At 41.5% G+C, this 26,468-nt stretch overlaps 4 protein-coding genes across 12 annotated transcripts in view; 2 read left to right on the plus strand and 2 right to left on the minus strand.

Moving 5' to 3' along the window:
- On the plus strand, positions 1-6,705 carry cdip1 (cell death-inducing p53 target 1). Of its 3 annotated transcripts, none has more exons than XM_026999459.2 (6): positions 1-108; positions 1,721-1,780; positions 2,462-2,617; positions 3,141-3,290; positions 3,557-3,809; positions 4,197-6,705. In XM_026999459.2, the coding sequence occupies exons 3-6, from the start codon at positions 2,533-2,535 to the stop codon at positions 4,306-4,308; spliced, it is 600 nt and encodes a 199-aa protein (XP_026855260.1). In that variant the 5' UTR covers positions 1-108; positions 1,721-1,780; positions 2,462-2,532; the 3' UTR covers positions 4,309-6,705. The 3 variants fall into 3 exon arrangements, with proteins under 3 accessions (XP_026855260.1, XP_026855420.1, XP_026855343.1); XM_026999619.2 differs by having other exon boundaries at positions 3,144-3,290; XM_026999542.2 differs by lacking the exon at positions 1-108 and adding an exon at positions 547-593.
- Positions 6,701-7,640, minus strand: polr3k (polymerase (RNA) III (DNA directed) polypeptide K). The gene is made up of 3 exons (XM_026999734.2): positions 7,430-7,640; positions 7,203-7,290; positions 6,701-7,051 (listed from the first exon to the last, which is right to left on the minus strand). Exons 1-3 carry the CDS (start codon positions 7,538-7,540, stop codon positions 6,924-6,926), a joined length of 327 nt encoding a protein of 108 aa, XP_026855535.1. The 5' UTR covers positions 7,541-7,640; the 3' UTR covers positions 6,701-6,923.
- Positions 7,632-14,522, plus strand: snrnp25 (small nuclear ribonucleoprotein 25). Of its 7 annotated transcripts, none has more exons than XR_004776376.1 (9): positions 7,632-7,715; positions 8,408-8,672; positions 8,797-8,887; positions 9,320-9,425; positions 9,520-9,594; positions 10,164-10,240; positions 10,554-11,659; positions 13,289-13,436; positions 13,774-14,522. XR_004776376.1 is itself a non-coding variant. In XM_035529069.1 (7 exons), exons 2-6 carry the CDS (start codon positions 8,463-8,465, stop codon positions 10,219-10,221), a joined length of 540 nt encoding a protein of 179 aa, XP_035384962.1. In that variant the 5' UTR covers positions 7,881-8,256; positions 8,408-8,462; the 3' UTR covers positions 10,222-10,240; positions 10,554-11,767. The 7 variants fall into 7 exon arrangements, 3 of the variants coding, with proteins under 3 accessions (XP_035384962.1, XP_026857864.2, XP_026858192.1); XR_004776373.1 differs by lacking the exon at positions 7,632-7,715 and adding an exon at positions 7,881-8,256; XR_004776375.1 differs by lacking the exon at positions 7,632-7,715 and adding an exon at positions 7,881-8,256 and having other exon boundaries at positions 10,554-11,453.
- The window catches only part of mrtfbb (myocardin related transcription factor Bb), a 27,689-nt gene continuing 15,353 nt past the window's right edge, over positions 14,133-26,468 (minus strand). Inside the window, 19 exon segments of the mRNA XM_035529179.1 lie at positions 14,133-16,681; positions 16,776-16,836; positions 17,049-17,183; positions 17,567-17,725; positions 18,040-18,162; positions 18,251-18,512; positions 18,514-18,935; positions 19,287-19,304; positions 19,306-19,409; positions 19,733-19,831; positions 19,949-20,225; positions 20,227-20,279; positions 20,282-20,318; positions 21,352-21,462; positions 21,921-22,093; positions 22,239-22,400; positions 22,635-22,710; positions 22,890-22,945; positions 24,542-24,607. Of these exon segments, the coding sequence (XP_035385072.1) occupies positions 16,209-16,681; positions 16,776-16,836; positions 17,049-17,183; positions 17,567-17,725; positions 18,040-18,162; positions 18,251-18,512; positions 18,514-18,935; positions 19,287-19,304; positions 19,306-19,409; positions 19,733-19,831; positions 19,949-20,225; positions 20,227-20,279; positions 20,282-20,318; positions 21,352-21,462; positions 21,921-22,093; positions 22,239-22,400; positions 22,635-22,710; positions 22,890-22,945; positions 24,542-24,607 (2,867 nt within the window). The 3' untranslated portion in view covers positions 14,133-16,208.

Genomic DNA, 26,468 nt, shown 5'->3' on the forward strand with positions numbered 1-26,468 from the left:
TATTATTGGAGAAATAAGATAGGTTGTCTCTTCAAGAGCTAGCTCCCGAAGGAGTTAACTTCACGGAGTTCTCAGGTGATATTCAAGTTGGAAAAATTCACTTATAAGGTAAACTGAAAGTTATGTTCATCCACATTGCCTCTGATAAATTATTTCAAATTATTTTTTGACGGAGTACGTTGACATTGGCTAAGATAGTCAGCACTGTAGCTAACCGCTAGCTAACCATGGCCCAAGTAATTGACAGAACGAAAGATTCTCGCAACCTATTTAATAGCGACAGTTATCAGTTTATTTAATCCAATGTATAAGATTTACTGGGTGGATACCATGGTGATCGCTAGTCATCATGTCAATATGTCTGACAACCCGTTTAATAAAAAAACAACAACTGTCATTTGTACGTTTCAGCACTGGACATTAACCAAGCTGGCTAATTAACTAGAGCAGTTGTTTACATTACATGCATTATCACCGAGCCCTGCCTACTCAGCTTGAGTTAGATATCTGTCTAGCTTTATGTCAGTCCTGTTAACCGAGAATAGCCATACATTTGCTTGTTTGAACTGAGTCGGGTAATAAGCTAACATAAGGTAGTTTAACAGCTGGGTGTGTGCATTTTATAATCATAATTTACGTTGGCGTGTGTATTTCGTGTTAGCCTATGCTATTGAAATCAAGTTACTATCTAGCTAGGTTAGTTAACTAGTACTTTAATTTCTGATAGTGTATGCTAGCTAGCCAGCTTCTTTGACAGTGCAGTTATAGTTGGCGATAGTGAATTGCTTTGCAGAAGTTTTTTTAATACTACCACAAGCATACTAAAATGCTTCCATGTAAGACTGTTCGTTATCTTTAGACTATATAAGATAACTAGCTACAAAACGTTAGCTAGCTAGGTTAGCGAAATCGGTTGACCTGTCTAATAATTAGCTAGCTAAGCTACCCTTTGGATGGCGTGTGAGAAGGTACTAGAAGAATAGGGTCCTAGCTAATTTAACGCTTAGCTAAAATTTAAATGGTTCACGACCTGGGTTGCTAACGAACGATCATCGCAACGGCGCTCTTATAGCTAAAGAAGCAGCAGCCTACTGGCAAAGAATACGCTATGTCTAAGACAGCAGCTAATATACTCTGTCTATGTAAGACAGCAGATAAATTTACTATGTCTGTGTAAGAGCAGAGAATACGCTATGTCTATGTAAGACTGTGATCGTTCCTACTTAAACAAATAATGACAATGTACTAAAATGTATTACACTTATTCTGTCATTTGAATTATACAATTATTTTAGGTAAGAATCTAAGTAAGACGTGTACGCTTTAGACTAAACAACCACGGGAGTTGTTTTGATGCACGTTTTAAACTTCTAAAATGATGAATGGTCTAGTTTATTGTGAAGTATCTTGTATCTAAGAATAGTTTTTAGTAGGTGGTCATTAGATTCTTGACTACGGCACTGAAATGTTTTCCCTGCTCTGATTAATCTGATTCAAACTGTAATGAAGCCCTTGAGCTGAATGAGATATATTATAGCTAAACACCCCTAAACTGTACTGTGGTGTTCCAGAGCTGGCCTCAGACATCTCTAGTTTGTATAGGCACCAACTTACCTGATTATCTTTCATTTAGAAAGTGCTATTTGCATTGTGGGAGTTACCATTATGACTATGTACAACTTCTCAGTGTCTTATCAAATTATCTTTTTGGGCTTTCTAGGTAACACTGGTGTTTTGCAGAAGAAGAGGCTTATTTGATTGGGAAGGCTTTACCTAGGAGGTACTGCATTTTCCTGTCATCTTAAACTGGTTCTGTCTGGTGTTACTGTTCATAAAAGGGAACCTCAGCTTGCGGGCCCTTCAACTTTTAGATAAGGAATGTAGGTTAAAAGCCTTTTGTTATTGATTGGTTTACATTTTTATTTATTACTTTGTAAGAATTGTGAACCTCAGTAACAAAAAATATTTTTCATGTATAAGCTTTTAATTTGAAGACAGAGGATGTACTTGTTAGAGTGATGGCCTTGTATTCTGAACAGAATGGTGACATGGTGATTGTAATTTTATATGGACTAACACAATACTTAAGCAACATTCCAAGGTGGTTTTCACAGTGTGTGTTGTGGGATGTTTTTAAGTGTTTTTTTAAATTATTATTGCCACAACGTATTAAGATGCTTCTATGTAAGACTATTAGTTTTAGACATCACCTAGTTAGATAGCGTCAGCTATCTTAACTTGTCATTTGTGGTGGTATAACGTAATTAGCTAGTTATCATTTTGAAGGCAGATGACAAGGTACTAGAATTGATGCTTATCTAGCTAGCTACAAATTCAGAAGGTTCATGGCATGGATTTCTAACAAGTGGTCATCACAATATAATAGTGTTGTCTTAAAAAGAAAACTGCCTGTTGGCATAGAATATACTTGAACTTCAAGTATCCTTTGTGCTTACTTAAGAGACCCCGAGAGAGTCTGTGTCTGGGCTGTGAGCAGAGCTACCTTGTGAGTTCTCCTCCAAGAGAAGCAGTATGTCTGGTGAACCCCCTCCTCCCTACCCGGGGGCACCTAGTGCCCCTCTAATTGAGGAGAAGAATGGACAACCTCCAGTCTCTGGTACATCTTTTTATTTTCCCTTCGTTTCTTGGACACTCCACCTGATAGGATCATATTTGTGAATTTGTAGAAGGGTTTGAATTTGACTGTGAATCAGGAACTACAATCATGCATCGACCTGTCAGTTTCTTCACTTGGGAATCGTTACTAGCTGTACTTTGGTGCTGAATTACAAAAGTGGTAAAAGCCAACAGGAAACCAGGGAGACTAGGACTGAAGGCTGGCCATGCTTGTTAATGACTCTAGTTGTCCTACTGCTTTGATTCTCAAACAAAAAAGAACTGAATGTTTTTAGTTTGTTGCAAGCTTTGAAGTTCAAAGAGTATTTGTGCCTTAATCTTCCAGAGTCAGCTGAATTTAGAAAAACTAAGGAAAAGTCTTAGAATGGAAAAAGCCATGAGAATTCTAAAATTCTCACTTTTTGAACTACAATCTTTAATAGACTGTTTTCTCACAGAAAGAAAGACAGTAATTTATATATTACTGCAGTGGGTATCAAAATGCCATGTGATTGGTTCTCCAGCAGGCCCAACTATGGCAACCAGCGGGCCCCCACACGGACATACCATGCCCCCAGAATATGGGCCTCCACCATACGAGGCCACTATGCAGCCAGGCTTTGTTCCCCCACATGTCCCGGGTGAGGGCCCCATGCCCATGCCTCATCCCCAGGGTACGCCTACTGTTGATAAAGGCCACATCTCTGCTACAGGAGCTTTGTTTAAACTTTATGTATGAGATTCTGAACTCTTAAGTGAAAAGTGCAATATTGATGATGATGATTTCTTCTTCTTCTTCTTCTTCTTAATAATAATAATAATAATAATAATGTTTCTGAACCAATAATATACCTACTCTAAGGATAACTTTCTATTTCTGGTAAGAAAAAATGTTACCAAAGTCTTATAAGACGTGAGCATTGCTTGTCATGCTTTTCAGGTGGTTTCTACCCTCCTCCTGGTCACTACCCCCATCCAATGCCGGGTCACTTTGGCCCGACTCCAGGCCATACGGCCACAGTGATCGCCCCACCGGGGGCTGCCACCACAGTGACGGTGCTGCAGGGGGAGATGTTCCAGTCAGCGCCCGTGCAGACAGTGTGCCCCCACTGCCAGCAGGCTATCATCACCCGCATAAGCCATGATGTAGGCCTCATGAACACCCTCTTCTGCCTCTTCTGCTTCTTCGTGGGGTAAGTGGTCCTGGCTAGGCTAAAGCCACATATGGATGCTGCTCAGGCCTCTGGGAAGACTAGAAGGTGTGTTCTTTTTGTCACAACTATCAATAGGATAAGTAAAACCACAGTGAATTTGGAAGGGATATAAATGAATTTGACTGTCTTTATTTATAGTCTGTGGACATGCCATTATGCAAAATTTCTCTTTTCATGCAACAAGGCACCAATATGTGACCACTGAGGGAAGTTTACAAACTCCTTTCTGCTCTTTTAAAACACTATTGGCCCATTCAGATGTTTTCTGGCTCCATGTAGCATAACAAAGACAGATAGATCGATCTTTAATTTAACCATTACGTGAGGGCTGTAAATGACCTTGTCTCCCCCATCCTTTTCTTGCAGTTGTGATCTAGGCTGCTGCTTAATCCCATGTCTGATTGATGACCTCAAGGATGTGACACATACCTGTCCCAACTGCAAGGGCTACATTTACACATACAAACGCATATGCTAACGACATCCCTCCTCCCCATACTGCTCTGTTCCTCCCCTCCCTGCCCATAGTGGCTGCACTAACATCGTGGTTCACTCTCGTCTGTTTTGCAGCACTCTCTTCACTTTCTTTCCCCACTCCACGTGCTGTGCTTCATTTACCCCCCTGCCAGTTGTCCAGTTTGTTTTTCCCAGGCTCCCACACACTAATCACTGTATATAACTACACAAAGAGACCTGGGTTTAGTTGGCAATGCTACAAAATTCAATAAAAAAAGAACAGTCTAAATCTTCACTGAAGAAGGGGCGATGAGTCAGGACTTTTTTTATGCACATGCAAACAGTACTGAGCTGTGAAAGTAGCGTGAAGATTTTTGTATTGGTTGAGCATGTTTTAGTGGCAAATGGCCATGTCGAGGGAGGCTATGAAAATAGTCAATTTTTCAATCTTGTATGGAAACTGTACGTAGCATAACTGAAGGATCAAGTACATTTCAGGGTCAGTGTTATTTTTAATGTAACTTTCAGATATTATTTATGTCATTATTTTAAGATATTAACATGAGAGCCTGTAATAGTGCCGTCTGTGAAGGCGAAAACGACCACGGTCGAGCTATCTAAGATGTTCATTCTACATGTGAAGACTATCGCTTGTGTATCCAATTTCTCCTGCTCATGTTACAGCCAGAAAGATATTTTTAGTTTGCCAGTTTGAGGTTATTTGGATTCAAAAGATTTAATATGCTCATTAATGGTTATGAAACACACTCTTGTATAGACTTGTGCAATTTTACATGCAGAAATTCTTAAGCTGACAGCAAATGTAATGCAAATGTCCAAATTAATTTGCTCTTTGTAATAAAGAAATATTAGATGGGTTCTGCACAAAGTTCATGTATCAGTGCTGCACTGTCTTATCATTTGTGGTATGCTCGTGGTGCACTTATTGGAATATTTGCTGTTCTGTTAAACTGTGAATCACACAAATGGCTCTAATGCTCTTCAGCCATTATCCTTAATCATTCTTCTATGCTGTTTGTGAGTTGTCAGGCTCTTATTGTTGGGGCTTCATATCTCCGTACCATTTATTAATGTCAAAATGTAGACCCAAGAGTCAGCTAAGCAAGCATAAATAAAAAAAATCTCACAAAAACCACCACCTTTATAGTCCATTGCAGGCTCTTGTGTATGTTTGAATAATTGCCTCCCATCTGGACCAATAGGGGGAAACAGCATGTTCATAGGAAGCAGTCTATTGTTTAGCCTAGAGTGATAGTAGTAGCTTGTACTTTGTGGGAAAAGGGGGCCCACTGTCAGTGGCAGCACAGAGAAAAGCTGCTTGCCCAGAGAACTCTATCAAAGTGCAAGGAGTCACTATGCATGATATCGCTGTAATCCCGAGCAGCACTCGCTGTCCTGTCCTGTCTGAATTGGGAGCTCAGTGTTGGTCTCTCTGCTGCTCACTGCACTGGGCCTCCAAAACCCAAAGCAGATTAACCATTCACTTACTCATGTCTACTGTTGGGATTTAAAGACAGGGAGGACTGTTTTTCTCCACAATCTCTGGAAAATAAATCTCCTAAGACCCACCTACTCTGTAGTAATAATAATTAGTGTGGTAGTGAGATCAACTTTCTTAATTCTTAATCAATCTAACTCCTGCTTAAAACTCTTGGGGTATGTTATCCAGCACTGAAATACTGCGACAGATGTATCAGTGGTTTTCACCAGTGTGTTTTCCCCTCCTGTATGCTTGATTGACTGTTAATTATATGGACTATTTAAAAATTAAGTTCTGTTTAGCTGTGGTTAAAAAAAAAAAAGTTTTTTATGCAAGAAAAGAGATACATCAGGTTTGAAGCTTTATTCCCTTCCTAGAAATTATCCAATGTCATGCATTCTGCATGTAATGTGCCACAACAGAATCATAACATGTTAGTTCAGAAGGGAATTTGGATCAAATGTTGTTTTACAGTCTGTTTTATCTGTTGTATCACCACTAAACCATATTTTATTCTTCCAAGACACATCTCAACACATTTAGATACCAGCATGAACATACACATGAAAATCACATGGATGCCTCTCTGTGACGAAAACAATCTAATGCAAAAACAGTATGCATGCTCCTCTGAATTTGAGAACTTGCACAATCTGAGCTGACACCCTTTAATCCAACATGCTTTTGAACGCTGTAGGCCTACAGTGCTTTGTTAAGTGGCTTGATGCTGTGGAAGACAGATTAGATGTAAAGCTTGTGTTACTGGAATGCATCAATTTTAGATAAGTGACTACAGGTAGTTTGTGGCATAGTACATGTTGCCATTCTAAACTGGAACTGAATATGTAATGTATGTAAAGCGGAATAATCTGACTGTATATTATTTTAAGAATAATAATAAAAAATACAATAGTCTGAGTGGTTGTTTTATTACATTTAAACATAAACTGTTTTACAAATCATCAACATAAGTTCACAACTTCATATGCAACACTTTGTCAATCCTTTTAAAGAATCTGCCTATTTTACCTAAATAGAGCCTTAAGATTCTCATCTATCACCACGTAGGACTGTTGTCTGTGTTCATGACCTTTCATGGCACACAATCTATATAAACCACTGTACACACTGATTGTTCAGTCTCTCCAACGATGACCACACTGTGGATTGCAGCATTTATAGAAAGTGGTCATCGGTTCATCAGCAGATCTGGTCTGTATCTGCATGAAATAAGCCCTCGGATGTTCGCACTTAGGACAAGGTTCTGTAGTTAAACACATTTAAGATAGAAAAGGGTTTGTGATCGTGATAGTGATCAGACAGTGAAAATAGTGATCAGACAGAGACTGCTGAAATAACTTACTGTCCATACACTTTGATTATTTAGCTAGGTTAGGTTAGCTAACCTAACTTACCTGCTGTGGAATCTACATTTTCCCAAGCAGCAGCGCCCCCAAGAACGTCATCTACCTCTTTCAGTTTGGGGTACTTTCTGTTGTTAACCTAATAACACAAAGCGTACACCTAGAGACTATCGTCAAGTTAACGGAACAAAATCTCTACAAACTTCAAAAGGCAGTGACATATGTTGCTGTTATATATTTGTAGTTAGTTATGCTAATGCTAAGCCTAGCTATCTTACCTTCCTTGTGATGTTGTGAACGTAGGGGCATGTGTTGCAAGCGAACCTGTAACATCTTTGACCCTCCTCTACGATCAGCACATTTCCACACGTTGGACAAAATAGCAGCATTTTCTTTTAGCTGTGATACAGGATAACACAGTCGTACTACAAACAAATAATTGCTTTCATTACGTCTTCCACATTTAGCTAGCGAACAGCGCTGTGACGAACGGAAGCTAACTTTGGCAAGTGTAACCGATTATTTGAGTTCGGCAAGAAACAAAGCGAGAGACTCAAAAGAGATGTATGTAAATAATTACACTTTAAAAATACAACCAACAAAATCCAAGTAATTTGCATGTTATATCGTTTGTAATGTAATTTATTTGAGTAGTTTAACTTTCTTTTTTATGTCTTTATTTGCTTTGGGAACCTGTGTGCCATATATTTGATACTCTCGATTCAATAACATGGGACGCACATGCTTGTAAAAATCTCATGGCTAGGCTACATAGCTAGCTACCGTGCTATCTTACACGTTACTTAATCTAAGCTAACTGATAGAAACTGACTGTTAGAATTTTACAGTGCAGATAGTGGTGGTTAACTAGCACTACAAGACTAAACGCATGTACAAAGCGCACACAACTGAACATCTGTAACCTACCAAAGTTAGCTAACGCTAGGTAACTAGCTAAGATTGGTAAATTTGTCGCTAGCTAGCCAACCTAGCTGTAAACTTTGTGTAAACTTTGACTTGTGTTGTTTCAAGTACACATGCATCTAGTTATTTTTAGTTAAGATAACAACGATCGAGTAACGTTATATCCTTTTCGACACCATAGGTAACTAGCTACTTTTCCATTAGAAATGGATACTGAAGTGTGCTAAGATGCAATAAACCATTCACAGGTTTAAACTGCTTTGTCTTCCGTTAAAAAGGAAAAAAAAATGTTTTTAAATTAATTGTAAGGGTGTTTAATTTATTTCACACAGATGACAGGGGCGAAGGTAAAGACAAGAAAATCGGGTCCTTGAAGTACAGTCTAAAATGGACGACGAACTAAAGGTAGACGAGACACGAACAAAAAATGTGGATGAGACTAAAATGGAAGATGAAAATACTGAAGAAAAAGTGAAACAGGAAACGGAAGAAGAGGAAGACGAGGAGGCCTTGCCACATTCAGAATTTTTGGATATCTTTGAAGAAGGTCTGGCTTTGATAGTACAGGACCCACTACTTTGTGACCTACCAATACAGGTGGGTGATCAGAGCTAGCTTTCCACCCCCCCATATCAATTATGCTAAATACATCCCCAAACAATTATATCTGATGCTCTAAACCACTGGTTTAACTTTGTTATTTCCATCATCTCTATTATAGGTCACTTTGGAGGAGGTAAACTCTCAGGTTGCGCTGGAGTATGGGCAGGCCATGACTGTGCGTGTGTGTAAAGCTGATGGAGAGATCATGCGTGAGTCTGATCAGAATTAATTTAACTTCGATCAATAAAAAGTATTCAGGGTCCAACAACAAAAAAGAAATGAACAAAAACTTCTACCAACAACCTTTGGGTTGTTCAATCTAAACTGGCAATGAAACTGAAGCAATCAGCACTCCTTCTAGTTTCAAGTTTGGTTTATTTGTCACATACATAGTCATACACAGTACAACACGCAGTGAAATGGTGGGGTTCTACATTACATTGCGGCTCTAACCTGTTATCTTACTGGAATTTCATTGTCTGCTTTGGTCATTCGCTTGTGATTTAGGCAGTGGTCATTCTGATGGAGGTTGATTTGTCTTGAACGGTGCAAACGCTTTTATTAAAACATGACTAGCACTGGTTAAAGCATTTGCTTGGCATGTGCAGTTCAGTGACTCAGCATATTTGAATTTTCTTCAGCCATCGTGGTAGTTCAGTCTGCCACTGTACTGGATCTCAAAAAGGCCCTGCGGCGGTACATGGAGCTCAAGCAGCAGCGTGAGGGTGGCATCAAGCACATCAGCTGGTACTTCTCTCATTTGCTAGGACAAGTTGCTTAAAAATTACTTTAAAATTCTTTTTTTTTTGAGAGTTTGTATTAAAAGTTTTTTTCTCTTAAGGAAATATGTGTGGCGAACCTATCACTTGGTCTTTAATGGAGAAAGATTAGAAGATGACAAAAGGAAACTAAAGGAGTAAGTACAAACAAGTTCATTTCATCATGGGACTTGTACTAAAGCATTATAAAAAATGTTTATTTAAAAAAGTTTTACCAGATATACAGTTCTCTGGCTGTCTTTCACACAGGCATAGTCAGATCTCTGTGACCAATGCTTTTAGTTGTCTCCATTGCCCTAAAATTATGGAGATTCAGATTTTCTACAGTGTTATATCCAGGTTAGTTATGGATGTATCTTATTTCTTTACACTTGCGAGCAGGTGGGGCTGGTAAGCATCTGCACTGTTGCTTTGTCTGATTCCATAAAAGAATGCAGATCTTAAACTAACCTGGGATAGGTACACATGCTACTACTACATGGTTACAACATCAAAACCTGTCTCACAATAGCAGAATCCTTCTTTTTCATCTCAGGTTGAAAATCAACTGACTTGTCATGCACACCACTGCAAGCTCTGGTGACTTATCTAGACTCTACTTTTAAAAGAAGTTGGAGGGCCATGCACACCATATGCAAAGAGGCCTGTTTTTCCACAGAATTGTGCATAGTATGTTGTTAATTGTCTCATATAATTCTGTCATCAGCTATGGAATCAGGAACAGAGATGAAGTAACTTTCATGAAGAAATTGAGGAAGAAATGAAAAGGAGGGACTTATAAAGGTTTGTCTTTTATTACGAATATAACCTGTGGTGAGAGAAAGCAGTCAAGTTTAATTTGGTCAGCTAATGTATAATTTTATTCCAAAGTCAAAGTTCTTGCAATATTCAAAACATGTTGTATAAGAGGAACAGAGAGCTGTTGTTTACTTATATAGTAGTTATCTTATTTACATCAGGATGCAAATTTAAAAATCTAAACACAATGAGTGTATAACCATTTGAGCACATACCCCTTAAGAAAGGGAAAAATAAACTAGACAGTATGTTGATTATTGCTTTATCTATCTTTTTCATTTTTTATGTTCCAATACAGCTCATTTTTTAAGGTTCTCCCTTTGGCAGTCAGCATCTGGTGTGCAGAAGCCTGGAACTCAGGACAGTTGATATTCAACCACAAGCTTTAAATATTATAATCTAGTTCCTGGTGTTGTGACCTGAAACTCCAGTGTTCAGCATTTCCTGGCTAAACCCAGCAGACTACTGAGACACTGGCTATAACAAATATCAAGATCTTTGAACTGTATTTTTAAAATTTCCTTTCTGGGGTTATACTTTCAAATCTAATTTTCTTTTCTTTGAGATTAATTTTATAGCTCATTTGAAGCTTTCGAAGTTGAGTATTCATTTTTATTTGTACATCTTAAGACTCCTTATGTGTAAATTTTGTTTTCCCGGTAATACTCCTTAATTTTGTCAATAAAGTTCTTAAGTTGTGATGTTATTAAGTAATTAAGTAATAATAAGGCTGCAGTTGATGCTCAAGGTTGCGCAGGAGCAGGATCTTCAGGGTTTGGAGCTGTGAGGAAGTTGGGATAAAGATCACTTGCATCTTCCTTGGCATTCAGCATGCCTGAGAAATCAAAAGAGTTTCAGCTGGAGATGGTTTTCGCGGAGCTACAGGAACTGGCATTCCGCAGGGAGCATCTCACAAACCGGCTCAATCTGTTGATTATGCTAACGGAATTCCGGCAGAATGCTGGCCTTCATGAGGAAGGTTAGTAAGGCAAGACTGGACATTAATTTCAGTTACTGAAAAGTTGTAACCATGCAAAATTAGCTGAATAATTATAGCATGTGTTTAAGATGAACTGATTGTCATTGTTGCCTGTAGTTGATGAAAAAGAAGGCATTGAGGAAGAACTTAAGAAACTTTCAGAAAGGAAGAGACAACTGCAACAATTGCAAGAAAGACTTGAGTTTAAACATTTTACAGGTAATGTTCAATGCTGGACGCTGATCTTTAATGCTGATTTCAGCCATTTGCTCAATTGAACAGAATTTTACATATCACAATGTATTATAGCATATTTTAAAATGGTGTTATAGGTGGTACTTTCACCACCGTTCCGATAGATGAGCCTACCACACCTTCATCTATGGGTACTGAAATATTTTTTGTGGAACCCCCACCCTATCCAGGTTAGAAAACTTGATATTTAATTATCTAAGTACAATGTAAAATATCTCAGTAATATGTCTAGAGTAAAAATATTTGCAATATCTATAGTAATGCTGTCTTGGTGTTAGGAAAAAAAAATAGACATTGTACATGTATTAACTAATACGTAAACATGATGGGGCAGTAATGGGGACTCCACCTGTTTGCTACAGGTGGGGGACAAAGCAAAAGAAACACCAGGTGATAATTGGGCCTACATCTATTGCATGTATATACACTTTTATACATGTGCATATACATTTAGTTTGTTTAGTTTGTTACTAGCATCGTTCAGTGTTGCTATCAAGTTGCTGAGTTTCCAGCTGAAGTTGTCATGTATAAACATACTCCTGCTGCTACCCACGTGCATTTTGTCCTCTGGGGTTGGAATTAGTGGAGGTGATGGAGGAGGGTTTCACCTGAATAACTGCAACTTTTGGTTTCGCCTTTTTCAGCACAACAGTGTCAGGGTATGTATGTGCATGATGAGTGATTTGTGTATGAATTAACGCCTACACCAGAGCTAGCAAAAGATGTTGAGTTGATTTTATATGCAGCATTTTAATCTGGACTAAAGTTTTGAATGAAAACTATTTGCTGAAGGTGCATTTAGAAGAAGTGTAATTGTTTTATTCATTTATTTATTTTTCTTTTGGAAATCCTATGAAGCCTGTCAACTTTCATTTATATTTGTATTGAAAAAAAATAAGCATAAATCATTAGATTAAAATGACTTCAAGACTGAAAAAAACATCAGGTGTGTCCACTTTTTGACTGGTACTTTACATTTTTGTGGATCCATGAGCCAAAGTGGACCATGTCATTCATGAAACATGGAGTAGTTGAAAAAAAAGATAATATGAACTTCCATGTGAATGCTGGAAGACACTTTCGGTGGTCCATTTTAGATTAATTAAACACTCAACAAACTCTCAGTAACATTAGTGGTGTAGTGGTAGTGAAGAATCTGCTATGCCTGGGAGCTGGCTCTTTGGTCTAGTGGTCAGGGTATGTATTTATCGTGCTTATAGGACCCAGGTTCAAGATGACTGTAGGTGCATATATTTTGGGATATGTATGTATCAGCTTAGTCCATATTGATCCTGATATTTTGCCTTTTCTTCTAATCAAAATTGCTCAAGAATTTTCAGATTGGATGGAAACCTTTGTGTACCACCACAGTGTAGTTTAGGGTTGTTGTTCTGTTGAAAGCTAAACTCTATCCCAGTCTCAAGTCTTGCAAACAGGAAATGATTTTCTTTAAGAAATTAACTTTATTTGGATTCATCCACTTGGCCTTCAACATTGACCAGTTTCTAGCCAAAAGGCTCTTTGCAAGATACTACCACCACCATGCTTCATTGGGGATAGTGTTGTCAGGGTGGTGAGCACTGTTGTTTTTCTACTAAATATGATGCTTTACATCTAGGATTTCCCAACCCACTGCATCATTTTGGGTTAATTTGTGTAAGAATGACATATAATCCAAATCATAATCAATTTCACTTAGGTTTTAACACTACCAAAATTCAAGGAGAGACCATACTTATGTAATTAAAGAATTTTAAGTTCTCAAGAATTTACATCTGTCATATGTCTGTCTGATTCAGCTCCTCAGGTGATTATGGACGTATCAAAACTGCCCCCATGTTCCTCTCCAACAAGATGCCCCCATTGTGAACAGTTTGTTACTACAGAGGTGATCACCATGACAGGGAGCACAGCCTGGCTAGTGTGCCTTGTATGTGCTTTCCTTGGGTGAGTTTCATCACATGTGATTACATGTTAGAGCAGGTAAAACATAGAGCTGACAACACCATGGCCCTGGGTTCTGTTCCCAAGGACCACAAATTCTGTCATACTGATAAATATATAAATGTATATATGTATGTTACAGTATTACCATTCTCATTAGTGGTCAGACCTTTTGTAAATTGCTGGCATGTTATTCCTGTTCTATTTACTTTATTCAGCTTCAGGGCAAGTAAAGGGATAGAAGACATTGATGGTGTATGTGTGAGCACTGAGCATAGAAAAAGCATGTGGTTATAAAGGGCTATGCCCGTTTTATGTCTTCTTTACGATCCTTGTTCAGATGCATAGCAGGCTGCTGCCTCATTCCCTTCTGCATGAGTAACTACAAAGACATTGTACACAAGTGTCCAAAGTGTCGCAGTCAGATCCACAAGTGCACCAAGCTTTGAGTGTGGAGGATTTCAGCAATGAAGTGCCTTGTTTCCCAGACAGCTGAGTGAGTTTTTCAGCTGGTTGCAAATGGGACCATCAAAGGATTAAAGTACAATGTTGACTTTGTTAAGAGCTCGAAAGGTTGAAAGCTTCACTGCTCTTCATGAAAGAGACAAACTCTTAGCATGTGATACAGACTTCTAAAGTTTTTAAAGCAACAAAGATTTTAGAGATTGTGTTGCTGGGATTACACTGGGAACAAAGGAAGTCTGTTCCTTTTTTAATGGTGCAAGTCTGTATATACAATAAACATATGTACAAAAACAATTATTTACAGTTGCATATGTGCCAAAGTTATAAACTGAATATAAAGAAATATTTACACTGTGCAAAAAGATGTATTGTATTCTACAAAGTCAAACTATATACCAAGTTTTATCAGCTATTATTGAAAGGTTTTCCAGCATGTACTCATTTTTGCATAATGGGACCTGAAAGTGTTGAAAGACCTCGGTCTGTAATAACTTGTAATGTTGCACACAGTAGCGACTGGATGTAGACAGGAAGCCTGCTGTGTTTCTGATGAAGGTCTACATGCTGTCCAATAGAAAACCTTTAACTCCCAACAGCATAAATAAAGGAGAATGTGTTTGCTGATCTTTGAGAAGTGTCCTTTGTAAATATATATTGTAAAAGGGAATTTACAGGAATGTTTTTTCAAAGGCTCAACATTATCTATGTTGTGCATGAGATAAGAAAAAAAAGTAATCTGTTCATTCCCTCTTTGGCAGAAGGCTGAAATACATCCAAATCATTATGTAAATTACATTCAGCACATTACATTACATATCATAGGTTTGAATGTGTGGTAAATAGTGAATAGATTGTTCAGATACGTATTCTAGATACGGGTAAACTGCTGCATATTTGGCACCACTTGAAAGCCAGCTTTCAATAAGCATACAGTGGCATTTTCAGATAACAGATTATGGTCAACATACTACCAGCCTTCCTAGCTGCCAAGCCAAAGCCAAATAATACTGTAGCTAAAACAAACAGTTCACCAGTTCATCCTAGCTCATTCAAATGTCTGTTTTCAGTATTTCCACGAGGTGGTGCTATATTTTCACATTTTACCATAAAGGGTAAGAGAGATTTCTAAAGACCATTTTTATATAAAATGAAGTAATTAATTACAGATAATCTTAAATTTCATTTAATGCTTAAGATCTTTGTGAATCAGCAACATTAGCACCAAGACACACTGTGGCTCCAAGTAATCCAAGTTCTCATGCCTCATCCATCAGAAATATTACAAATATACCACTGGTCTTTGTTCCCAAAGCTATTAGTGCAGCAGTTCTTACTCTGGTCCACAATTCCTGCTGAAAGCAGCACTCCTGCTAAACAACATGAATATTCTTTTAAATGATCAGTAATGGCTCTGTACCCACACAGAGGCTGGGCTTACACTGTTCACGTTCCCTTCTGCTGAGGATGAATATGGCCTGGCTAGCCTTGATCACACAAGTAGGCTCTTTAGTTCTCTGTACAGTGACCCCAAGCTGGACTTGGTAGGCAAACTCATTATGACCCTAGCAGAGCAGGCGTGCTGTTGTCAGGAATACTGCATGTCTGACAAGCTGAGGGTCCCTAGCACTCCTACTCTGAGTGGCTATGACCCAGGAGCTTAAGGCCTTCACAGCAAAAGGAAACTCAAGAATGTGTTCAGTGCTTTGGCATTGTAAGCCTCAATGACATGCCAGCATGACTCCATGCAATGAGGAGTAGATGCTAATGTAAAACTTTAGTTGCCAAATTTTATGCATAAATATTCTTGTGCTGACCACAGTACTAATGTTAAAATAGGGACTTTTTGGACACGATTACAAAAATGCACAATAAACCATGTGCCATTGACATAAGAAGGTCAAGGAAATGAGATAACAGAGTGTAACAGAATGTATCTGACATTTCAAAAGGAATATGCTAAGCCATAATTCTAAAACATTCTATAAGGTTTTTTTCAATAATGACACAAAAGCTGCCAAAGCCATGTGAGTCTGTAACATAAAACTACCTTGAAAATATCAGAAAATAATTTACAAAAATATCCAACATTCTTTCTGTCTTGAAACATACTCATTAGTGCACAAGATCTTAAGGATATCTGGTATAGATGAAAAGAGCAGGTGCTTAACTGCTCACGGTCAGTGTCTAGCATGTGCACTGCAACAATTCTGTAGCATCTGCAAGAGATCTTTAGTACTCAGTGCATTAATCATGTCTAGGTCGGTTCGAATATCTGCTCAGGCCTGTGTCAGAAACTGTGTGGTCATCCCCTCAGTTCCAGTGCAGATCACGCGTGTCCAAGAATTCAGAGGAGAAGACACCAGCGACTGCAGAGATGCCCACTGGTCCAGGTCCGGTCAGGTCCAGCCACTCCATGTGCTCCAGGGTGGGTCGTGCAGGGTGGAGGGGCGCCGGCGGTGGTGAGGGGGAGAACCCCAGCTCACTGGTGTCTACGGAGGAGTTAGGCTCCAGGAGCTGGCTGTGCAGCTCATCCATCAGTTGGAGGGCACGGGGCTCAGCCTCTGCTGAGAGCGAACTCTCCAGCAAGGCCTCCAGCTGGTGCTCTGTGGCCAGCGCCACCAGGCTGGGCAAAGGTTCTGGGGTAGGACAGGGGATGCGGGCCACCTGGACTTGCGCAGGAGGCCGTGAAAGCACAGTGTTGACAGGGAGGGTGGTCACGCATGCTGTCACAGGCAGTAGCGTGTCCAAGGAGAGTGGATCTTGCTGGATCAGGGGGGAGATTTCTGGGCCAGACAAGAAGATAGGATGTTAAAAGAATTTTTGTCTCAAACTATTTGATGGTGAACAAATCCTTTCAAATGTATGAATTTTCCTCACCGCCACTCTCGATCAAGACGTCAAACAAATCATCCATGTGCTGGCTAGTTGCAGTAGGAACCTTTGAGAAATAAGATGATGATCATCTTACATTTATGGCATTTAGCTGACACTTTTATCCAAAGCAACAAACAATTATGACTGAATACATCTTGAGCAATTGAGGGTTGCTGAACAGTGGCAACTTGGTGGGGCTGGGGCTTGAACTAGCAACCTTCTGAGTACAAGTCGAGTGCTGGGCATTACAGAGCATTGTAAAGCCCTCACCGTTACCTGCATGGTAGCCTGAAGTGCTCTGGTCTGTTTTACAGCCTCCTCATAGCGGGGTGGGTCTTTGCTTTTGGGGCTGTGATGGTTAGTGAACGGAGATGGTGGTAGGATGTAAACAGGCGGGTGAGGTGATGGACACTAATGTGGAAATGGAGACAAGGAGCAAAGGGATTTATTAAGCAGACAGAGTGGGAAGCAAACCTCTCTTTTACTAGATCAATTCAGCTGTTCCAAACTGATGTTATACTCAAGGGGTGCGATAGTGGTACACTAAGAGAGGGGCAGAAGGCCTGCAAGTATTTGCGATTAATCCACAAACCCTTTTTACTAGTCAACACCTTCAACCTTTAGGCTTTGTTCATTATTTGTCTAAGAGTAAGACTGCACTTATGAATTTACTTCCTCATACATGCAGTTATATACTACAAATCCCAAAGTGTGTATTCTGTGATGCATAAAAAAAACCACAACCTTAGAAAAGCTTCATGTAAAACAATTCTGTAAATTGCAATCAGTCTTACTTTGGTGGTGAGGCCATTAGGGGCAGAGTGTCCTGGCGAGACCCTGGGAGAGCAGGAATCTGGGGAGTTGGTGAGGAAACACTGGGCCACATCATTGGGCTGGCTCTCCTTTAGCCCGGCTGGTATGCTGAATCTGTGCTGGTGCACCAGGGACATTGCCTGTGGGCAAAAGCACTGCAGTGAGGTGTGCTGGGGCAAAGCTTGTGAGTTCATGTTTGTGTGTGAGAGAGACTGGCTAGAAAAGTGTGACTGCCACCTATTTAATCACTCTGCTCATGGCCAGCTGGTGCCACAGTTGTGATGCTGCTAGGAGAGGAATTGCAATGCTGTGGAGGTGGGGGAGTTAAGTGAGGACCACAGTGTGGGAATAAGGGAGAAGCTTTCCATCTCAGCGACCGAGCCAAGTCGCCCACCAAAAAGGAACCAAACCAGTTTTGATTTTGATGGTAGCATGTGGGGATCCTGGTGCTTACCTGAGGTGCAGCCTGAGCTGGATGACTGTGCTGCTCTAATGCTGCATTCTCTATTTTCAGCAGTGAATTCTGTTGGGTGTCCTTGGTCGGGTTGGACGGCGCAGTTTGGAGAACCGGCTCCGTCTGCACAGACATAGAGTGCTTACGATGGACATGTGCATGCCAAACTAACATGACCACATGATGAAGTGTGGACTGAGTGAGTAGTGACCTGTGCAGTGGATGTGCTTGGCCCTTGGAGGGCTGGGGTGAACAGGACGTGACCTGGTTGAGTGAGCACCGTTTGGGGCTGCTGCAGCCTCAGTGGCACCTGCGTAGGGCCCACATAGAACTGCTGCACATGTGACTGGGGTTCCTGCTTTAGCCCTGCCGGGGGTTCCCCCAGAGGGCAATGAGTAGAACTGCAGCCAGGCAAGGCCTCGCGCTCCTGTTTGATTAGAGCTGGGGGAGCCGGATCAGCCTGCTGCGTCGCCCCCCTGCTGGCTCCTCTTCTCCACCTCCAGTTGCATCTTCAGCTGCTCCACCAGGCGTTGTTCCTGCTCCAGTTTGCGCATCAGCTCCTTGATCTGGCGCTCCTTCTCATGGAGACGTTTGTCCTTCTCATGGAGACGCTGGTCCTTCTCAGACACTTGGGCTTCCACTGCCTCCTCCGCTTTCAGAGGCAGGGTCCCTGACACCGCTGTCTCCTCTGAAGTTACCGGGGACACTGGGGGAGTTGTGCTCAGGCATTCAGGCTGCTCACTGGTTGTCAGTACGGTGATGTTCACGATTGTGGCAGGCTGGCCACTGGAGGTGGTGATGCTCTCCTTGAATGGCCTGAGCCTCTCGATGAGATCCGTTTTCGTTCCAGACACAGGAAGGCCACGAAGTTTCAGCTCCATTTTCAGCTCAGCCACCTGGCACACACAGAACACCTTATTATTTATTTAGCTTTATCAAACTCAACTAATAATTAATTAATTAATAGCCATCTAATTATTGCTAATTAGCTAAAAGCAAATACTGTACTTATTAAATAATAATAAATATTGTTATTTATAACAATTATTTAATTATTTAAATAATTAGCTATTTCTAATATTTAGAGAAGGCCTCTATTTTTTATTAGCCATACTAACATTAAAATAATCCTCTCAAGAATTTGATTTATTCATTGATAAATACTGGACACAAAACACTGCAGCACGTATCTATATCATGTAGATTGTTTATTTATGTTAGCAAATGTACAATGATGATCAGCACACCTTCATCTCATCCAGGTTGAGCAGGCAGTGGGCTAGGCTTGCGGCTGCTGCTGGTGTGGTTAGGCCGTGTGAGATTGGTGCAGGGCGGCGACACTACGGCAGGAGGTGGAGGGCATGCCCGCTCTGGGTCTCAGACACAGGCCTGCCATACACACAAGACAAAGGTGGGGGGGGGGGGCAGTTAAAGGGGGGGACTTCCTGGATTCCTCATCATTCACAATCAATAAGCTGCATCTAGGACAATAGCAACAGAAGGTGACTTGGCACAAAACAGGAGTGTGGAAGAATGTGTGGAAGTGTCATGTGCTGGTGGAGGCACTGACGTGTTAGGCCAGATTGACTGGCGAAAACCGTAGCATTCAGAAGTCATAAATCAGCAACTTTATGTCTTTGTATTCTGCTTCAGCCTTACATAAGAACTGTCGCTGAGTGAACCAATCCCTTACCACGGTCCTTAATCCAAGCGTCAGACCCGATATACCACAATGGTGAGCAGAGGTCGGAGCTGTGCTCCAGCCGACAGTGAGGTGAATGGAAAAACTCTACTGTTGTTAATAATGTATGAGGAATTTAGCGTTACACACATGTTGTACTCAGATTACTCATATGTGTACCATAGCTGGAAAAAAAGTGATTCTGAAATATGCTAAATGATTAAGCACATCTGACCCGAAGGTGCAGGAGGGCATCGTGGAAGCACAGGGCCGAACTGCTGGCACTGCACAGGTACAGACACTGGCACAGTACAGACACTGGTGCTGTCACATACTCTGGCACTGGCACACACCTGCAGGGGGATGGTAAAATGGCCTGGTAGCTGTGCTGCTGCTGGCTGAGGATTTGGAGGTGCAGGAAGTGGCTGCTGCTGCTGCAGCAGGGCGGGGCATAGGCTGAGTCCATGTGCGCCTCGCTGGGCTCCTGCTTCTGGTCTGGTGGGACCATACTGGTGGTACTTCAGTGTCCGCACCCTTGGTTTGGGCTCCTTGCTCTTTTGCTGCGGCTCTTCTCACTGCTCAGTTTGGGCTGGCTTTGCTGGAACAGGGAAGGAGGTATGAGGGAGACAGAGGGCGGCAGGGCAGGTTTAAGTCAGGGAGCACACCAGCCAACGCACACCTGTAATCACACGATTAAGCATAGCCTGACTGACTGGGCGTCAGCACCAACACTGCAGCCCTTGACTGAGAGATTTATGGGTAAAGCCACGACGCTTCACACACACTAGTGAATAGGTGGGCCGCGAGTCAACACCTACCTCAAATGGCAGGATGGGGAAACAGGATGTATGAAGGGGGACATGACCCTTATTGTTTCAAAATACTTGGCTACAGGATACATATGAAAAGCCTGTGAAGGAGACAGCTGAAAGCCACTAATTTATAATAATGTCATTTCAGGCTGGCTTTCGCAAGCACAGAGGCTCAGGTTCACTCTTTCGCCCTGGGGAGGGTGGGACAGCTCTCAGAACAAATATTGGGAATATGCTTTTAAGGGTATGTATTAAGATGAATGTGAAAGTTATTGCCTCACTCCTGGTTCATGGATCTGCACTTTTATCAGCTCCCCACCACAGCAGATGTATAACAAGAGCATTTCGCTTGACCTCCCACTGAAGATAGGAGGCAGCTGCTGCTGTCCCTGGGTTTACTGAGATCTTTGTAGCTTTGTTTTAGCCTAAAGGTACCTCAGGGAAGTGCAATCTCACTGTCAGTCTGTTCTTATTATGACAGACTGTTTAGTATCCCTGGCCTCCACTCCTGGATCCTCCCAGTGCCTCCTGCCACTGCTTGTGTTTCTAAAGAGCTTTACAGAGAGCAGGCCAGATCAAAGGAGTCAAATCAGTGATATTCTATATGAAGATACAGGCCACTATCTTAAAAGCATAAGTGATCAAGGGTTATTTCATTGTAGACAATTATTTTATCTTCCCATTTATCACTTAGTTACAGCTGACAAGGAGGCCTCCTGCAGAACAATAACTACTCTTTTGGGATTGAGTCATCAAACACTGTACACAAGGACAGAAAAACATCATCAGGAAGTAACATCATCCTAGCAAATTGCTCACCTTCACAAGAGTGGGGCCAGGTTTGGTAGGGGCAGCAATGGCGGCCAGCCTAGAAGCAGCAGTGATCTGAGAGTGGACCTGATCTGAGCCCTGGGACATAGGTGGACAGAGCTGAGATAAAGACAGACAGAAACCACAGGGCCAAGACTCTTCAAACGCAAGGGAGAGGAATCTGACACAGAACACAGACTGGATAGATGTCAGAACCACAGCAGAGATGCACCCACTAGCTAGAGTGGAAAGAAGAATAGCTCAACACCATTGTATGTATCAAAACTCTCTGCTGGTTTTAGTCCATTCCTTTGCTTTTCATATTCAAATGAACAGAGTTGTATGGTTTGGGGGTCGCTCATCCTTAATCAACCACCAATTATTGAAATAATATCCAGATGTTGTGTTTCAATAAAAGCAAGCAGTGTTCTTTATAACAAACTTCAGATGCAATATTTAAAAAAAAAAAAAAAATCAGTGTTCTTTGTAAACAAATCTATCATGTGTAGCCAATTGTAGACAACTGCAAACGGTCTATTTTAGGATTAATAGCAGGGAAGACTGTTGGTGAGCATCACCTGAGAGTTGGCACCAGGGCTTGGAGAAGCAGAGATCTCTGGTAGCTTGGCCTCTCTGGGTGACGGGATTGAGCATTGAGATTCCTGACTGTCTGGGTTCTCTGGAGACAGTGCTTCGCTGCTGTCCTCATCAAAGTTATACACGTCCAGGGTCTTCCGGGAGTTCGCCTCTTCTGTTGTGCCATCAGCACAAAAGTAAAGCACAAAGCCATTCTCAATACTCTGTAATGAGATCATATTTTGGGTTCAAGTTGAATATGGTCTCATTACAAAACAGCCTTCAAAGTTATTGCTTTCTTCTATTATAAGACCCTTTACCAATGATGGCCTCCTTAACGCTAGAGTCTACAGGTAGGATGTTCTTCTGTACCAGCTCCAATGGGCCAGGCCTCTGGGCAATCTTCTCATTGAGGTCATCGGCCAGCCGGGCCCTCTTCAGTTTCATCTGGGCAGCCTGCAGTGAGGGTTCTGCCTGGGTCTCTGAAACACACCACCATGAGTGCAAGAACATGCAGAAAGAATGCTTACATCTCTGGTTTTCAACCAGTTCATATACATTAATGCTCTTGTACACAAGTTTGTCTATGAAATGTCCATGGTTTTATTAAACAATACGCAAATTTAATCTACTACATGGCTGATGAGTTATGAGAAATCTCTACAACACTCCTTATCTAGAGCAAATCACAGATAAAAAGTTAGTGGTGTGGTTACCTTGCAGAATATGCATACGGACAAGCTCAGCACGATCAGGCCTGCTACGAATCTTGTGCTTCAGGAAGTTTTCAGTCTGTCCATAGTGAAGTCACAAGAACATCAGAGTGTAAGAGAACAGAATGCCTTGAGCACATCTGAATTATGAACGACCTTCTCTGTATCAGCAGACTTCTCTGTATTGGCCCTGGTTTATGAACCTGTACATTTCTAAAATCCAAATTGATTCTTAGGGGCTGTCTCTGATAATCTCACCCTGGATCTCTCCAGACTTCGGATCTGTTCATGAAACACAGCAGGAGTCTTCAGTGCTATAAAGGGAAATGTACAGAAAATCATGAAGACAAAAGGTTTTATATCTCTTAGCTAATATCAAAGACCTCTTTGGTTAATTCTAAAATGGGTTTTGCTTACTCTGATAGCAACTCTGTCTAAAGATGTTCACAGTAGATACACACAATCTTCTCTAGAAAAGACCTTTTTTATGAACAGCCATTCCCCCAATGCCTGTTTATGAAAACAAGTTCCTATAATCAATCTTTCATATTTATTTTTATCTGCAGAAGTAAAACTAGTCAGCATTTTGACACACTTTCAAAGAACACACACACTGTGAAGATGAAAGGCTTCTCCCCCAACTTCTAGTTGGTGAGTCAGTTTCTACAAAGCACTGGCTTCTAGAATGAACAGGAAGTGACTCTTTTGTCCACTCATGACAGGCAGGCTAAGCTCTTGAGTCATCAAGTAATCCAACAACCACATTTCAGACAATCTATTTCTGCTGTATCAACCACAGTACATCACCCACTAGCTGCACAGTGCCAGTCATGATGCCATAACAAATACACGTCAGGAGGCAACCATAAGGACTTACTAGAACAGCGAATGAATTGAAAATTTTAATGAACTCCTAATGAAGGCTGAGATAAAATTAGAGATAAGGATTTATAAATGCTCAATTTGGTTTCAACTGCTTTGTGCCTCAGATACACCTCTGAGCAGTATTTCTCCATTTTCAGGACTTATCGCACTTTAATTGTTTGCTAAATAGCAAGATGCAAGTTATTTTGCTTTTGTTTTAGTTTATACTCTGGACATTAAAAGTGCAGTGGGTTTGAGAGGGAAAATATATCGGTATAACTTTCTTTGCACCAGATTTTGCTGTAATCCACTAACAGCAGTGTCCCCAGACGTGCACATTCATCACAAATTCATGTCTCACTAGGTGAGACTGGTCACCCTACTAAAGAAGCACCCAAACATTCCTTTGAAATGCAGTGTTCTAGGCACAGTGTTCCAGGCACATAAACATGTTGTGTTTGATTGATGTTCCTTGTGAGTATCAGATCCAGCTGTAAGCAGAGGGTCTGGGTGCAGGGCTGAGGCAATGGGGCTTTCAGAGCAGCAGAAGCCCAGTGGTTTACTCAAGCGTGGCAGGAGCATGGTGCTCTGAAGAAGCCAATCCTGACGACCACTGGTCTGAGAGGTGGGTGAGCTATATCCAAGCCAGACAGACATCAGTCACACCACTGTTCTCTCTGCTCTCTTATCAGTGTCTATCCTCCACAAACACATTCTTTTATTATAACTGCCCCTCTTACTGGCACTCACGACACATTCCATCCGCCATAGGACACATCAAGAGAAATCTGGGATTTGTGGGCAACACGCTCCACTTTATACCAAGCATGTGGTTGCAAGGTTTGTCTGCGATAATGTGTGCACACAAAATCACTGATAACAGATAATCATTGCCTGAGGCCATGCAAGACTTCAGAAGGGTGACAAACAAACAGGTTTGATCTTGCTTCTCCTTCTGCTGATCATTGTGGGTGGGATTAATAAGATGTTTAATCATTACTGGGTGGCATTTAGCTGTTTTGCTTGGCTGCAGGATAAGTACTCACGTGGCATGATGCCCTGGTCTACAAGCTGCTCCCGTGTTCTTCTCTGCTGGAGTCTGAGCTGCAGGACTGGGAGAGCAGAAGAAACAGCACTGTCATCAGACACACACCTAACCATCCCCTTTTCTCTACATGCAGGTTGAATAAGCGCTCAGTTTCATATGTCCCAAAGTAGCAACACAAGCCAGACACACTGAGCTCGCTTAATAACCCACCATAGCCAAAACTAGAAAAACAGATCATTCATCTTTATAAAAATATTTTTAATACATGATGCACAAACTCACAGCCAAAATAATTCCTTTTATATTTTTAGAAGACTACTTTTATTCCAAAATAATGAAAGCATGAATCAAGGGGTGAGAAAGGGGGACTGACCTCAAAGAGCATGTACACCAAACATGTATTACTGCTACAGAGATACCAGCATAAGCGAGAGAGGGCTTTCTGAGCACATTAGCAGATAAAAAACAACTAATGAAGATCCTGATGGTCTCATCAGTTGCTTCACTATGCTGTCAGAATGGTGTGGGCTGAACAGTATCTCTGTGACGAGCACTGACCAATAAAAAAAAGAACAAACCATGTAGTTTCTGCTCTGCATGGATATGTGCTGATCCACTAAGCTTTTGGAAGCTCAAAAAAAAAAAAAAAAAGATGAAGTCCCAGGCACAGCAGTGAACTGCTGAGTATGAGCAGTGCCTGTAAATCCTTGGACAGTTCTAAATACGCAAGCATGGATGGGTTATTTTGGTATATAACACTACTGCTCTGTAAAAATATTTGAAGAGGAATGACAAGGCGATTGCCTACATGCATTCATGCACACCCTCTCGCGCCCATGCAGAGTCAGGCCCCTGCAGAGATTCTTCTCTAGGCCGACATACTCAGGCCTGACATGCTCCCAGGAGAGTTTCCAGTGTGTCTGCACAGGGCTCTGACTCATCCTGGTGAAAATAAACCCGAGCGCTGTGAGAACAAGGCCTGGGAATAAACGGAGGCAGAGGCTGGCGTGTGGGGAGGGGCCGGCCTGAGAGCAGTGCAGACCTGTGTTCCCTGCAGACCGGCAAGGCTGGGACCTTAGAACCTTAGCAGCCTCCCCCCTCAGCCCTCCAGGCCCAAAACTCTCCATGCCTGTGTTTTCCATTACACCCCTGTGCCAGGGACTTACGTAGGTCCACAAAGAATGCACTTCAGGCTGCCTCTGTTGTGATGCAATAACAATAGTAAAAATCCACCACTACACCGAAAGTGTATTACAACAAATGAAAATTATACTGACTGTACTAGCCACTTGGACTGCAAGGTAATACGGCGGGATAATCGGTGCAGGCATGCGGCCTGCCCGGGAGCTTCCTCGTATGCGCCAGGCCTGATATCCATGCTTACTTTCTTTCGCGTGAACCTTGGCTGACTTGTGTATGACGCAAACTGGGTTCGCTGTCCAGGCTCTCTAACTCTATGATAAAGGTATTCAGTCTCTAACTGTTTCTGCCCAGCTGTCTGATCTGGTTATAATTGCCCCGCCCAGTTGTTCTTAACCGCTCGCAGCAAAAGAGCCTGGAACACTGGACATCGCACACATAAACAAAACCAACTGGCTTTGTTATGGCTACTGAGCCCTTCACTTTGACAAACCTCAAAGTGTTTAAGAAACAGACTGACCCTACACCGGACTGTGTTGACATTACCTCTACAAAATAACCCCTCCTCCCGCCCCGCACACGTGCTTACAGTAAAAAAAAACAGGGATCACATTAATTGCGCAGATCCAAGAGACTAAGTTATGTGTTAGGCAACACTGAAATTAATAAACGGCTATAGACTTTGGGTGATATACTGTATCATCAACATCCCATAAAACAATAGCTCATACGTTAAAGTTACACATGCATCGTTCCCTACATCAAAAGAGAAGACGGTAAATACA

Source organism: Electrophorus electricus, chromosome 8 (genome assembly GCF_013358815.1).
Source record: "Electrophorus electricus isolate fEleEle1 chromosome 8, fEleEle1.pri, whole genome shotgun sequence".
NCBI lineage: Eukaryota > Metazoa > Chordata > Actinopteri > Gymnotiformes > Gymnotidae > Electrophorus > Electrophorus electricus.

Bases quoted from the DNA above. Each gene is read 5' to 3' on its own strand.
- snrnp25 (XM_027002063.2), top strand. From the start codon at position 11,087: ATGCCTGAGAAATCAAAAGAGTTTCAGCTGGAGATGGTTTTCGCGGAG. The intron at 11,454-11,566 runs GTAATGTTCAAT...ATGGTGTTATAG, and splicing joins TGAGTTTAAACATTTTACAG to GTGGTACTTTCACCACCGTT. The intron at 13,437-13,773 runs GTGAGTTTCATC...ATCCTTGTTCAG, and splicing joins CTTGTATGTGCTTTCCTTGG to ATGCATAGCAGGCTGCTGCC.
- cdip1 (XM_026999459.2), top strand. From the start codon at position 2,533: ATGTCTGGTGAACCCCCTCCTCCCTACCCGGGGGCACCTAGTGCCCCT. The intron at 2,618-3,140 runs GTACATCTTTTT...TTGGTTCTCCAG, and splicing joins TGGACAACCTCCAGTCTCTG to CAGGCCCAACTATGGCAACC. The intron at 3,291-3,556 runs GTACGCCTACTG...CATGCTTTTCAG, and splicing joins GCCCATGCCTCATCCCCAGG to GTGGTTTCTACCCTCCTCCT.
- polr3k (XM_026999734.2), bottom strand. From the start codon at position 7,540: ATGCTGCTATTTTGTCCAACGTGTGGAAATGTGCTGATCGTAGAGGAG. The intron at 7,291-7,429 runs GTAAGATAGCTA...TTGTGTTATTAG, and splicing joins TTCACAACATCACAAGGAAG to GTTAACAACAGAAAGTACCC. The intron at 7,052-7,202 runs GTAAGTTAGGTT...GTTTAACTACAG, and splicing joins AAATGTAGATTCCACAGCAG to AACCTTGTCCTAAGTGCGAA.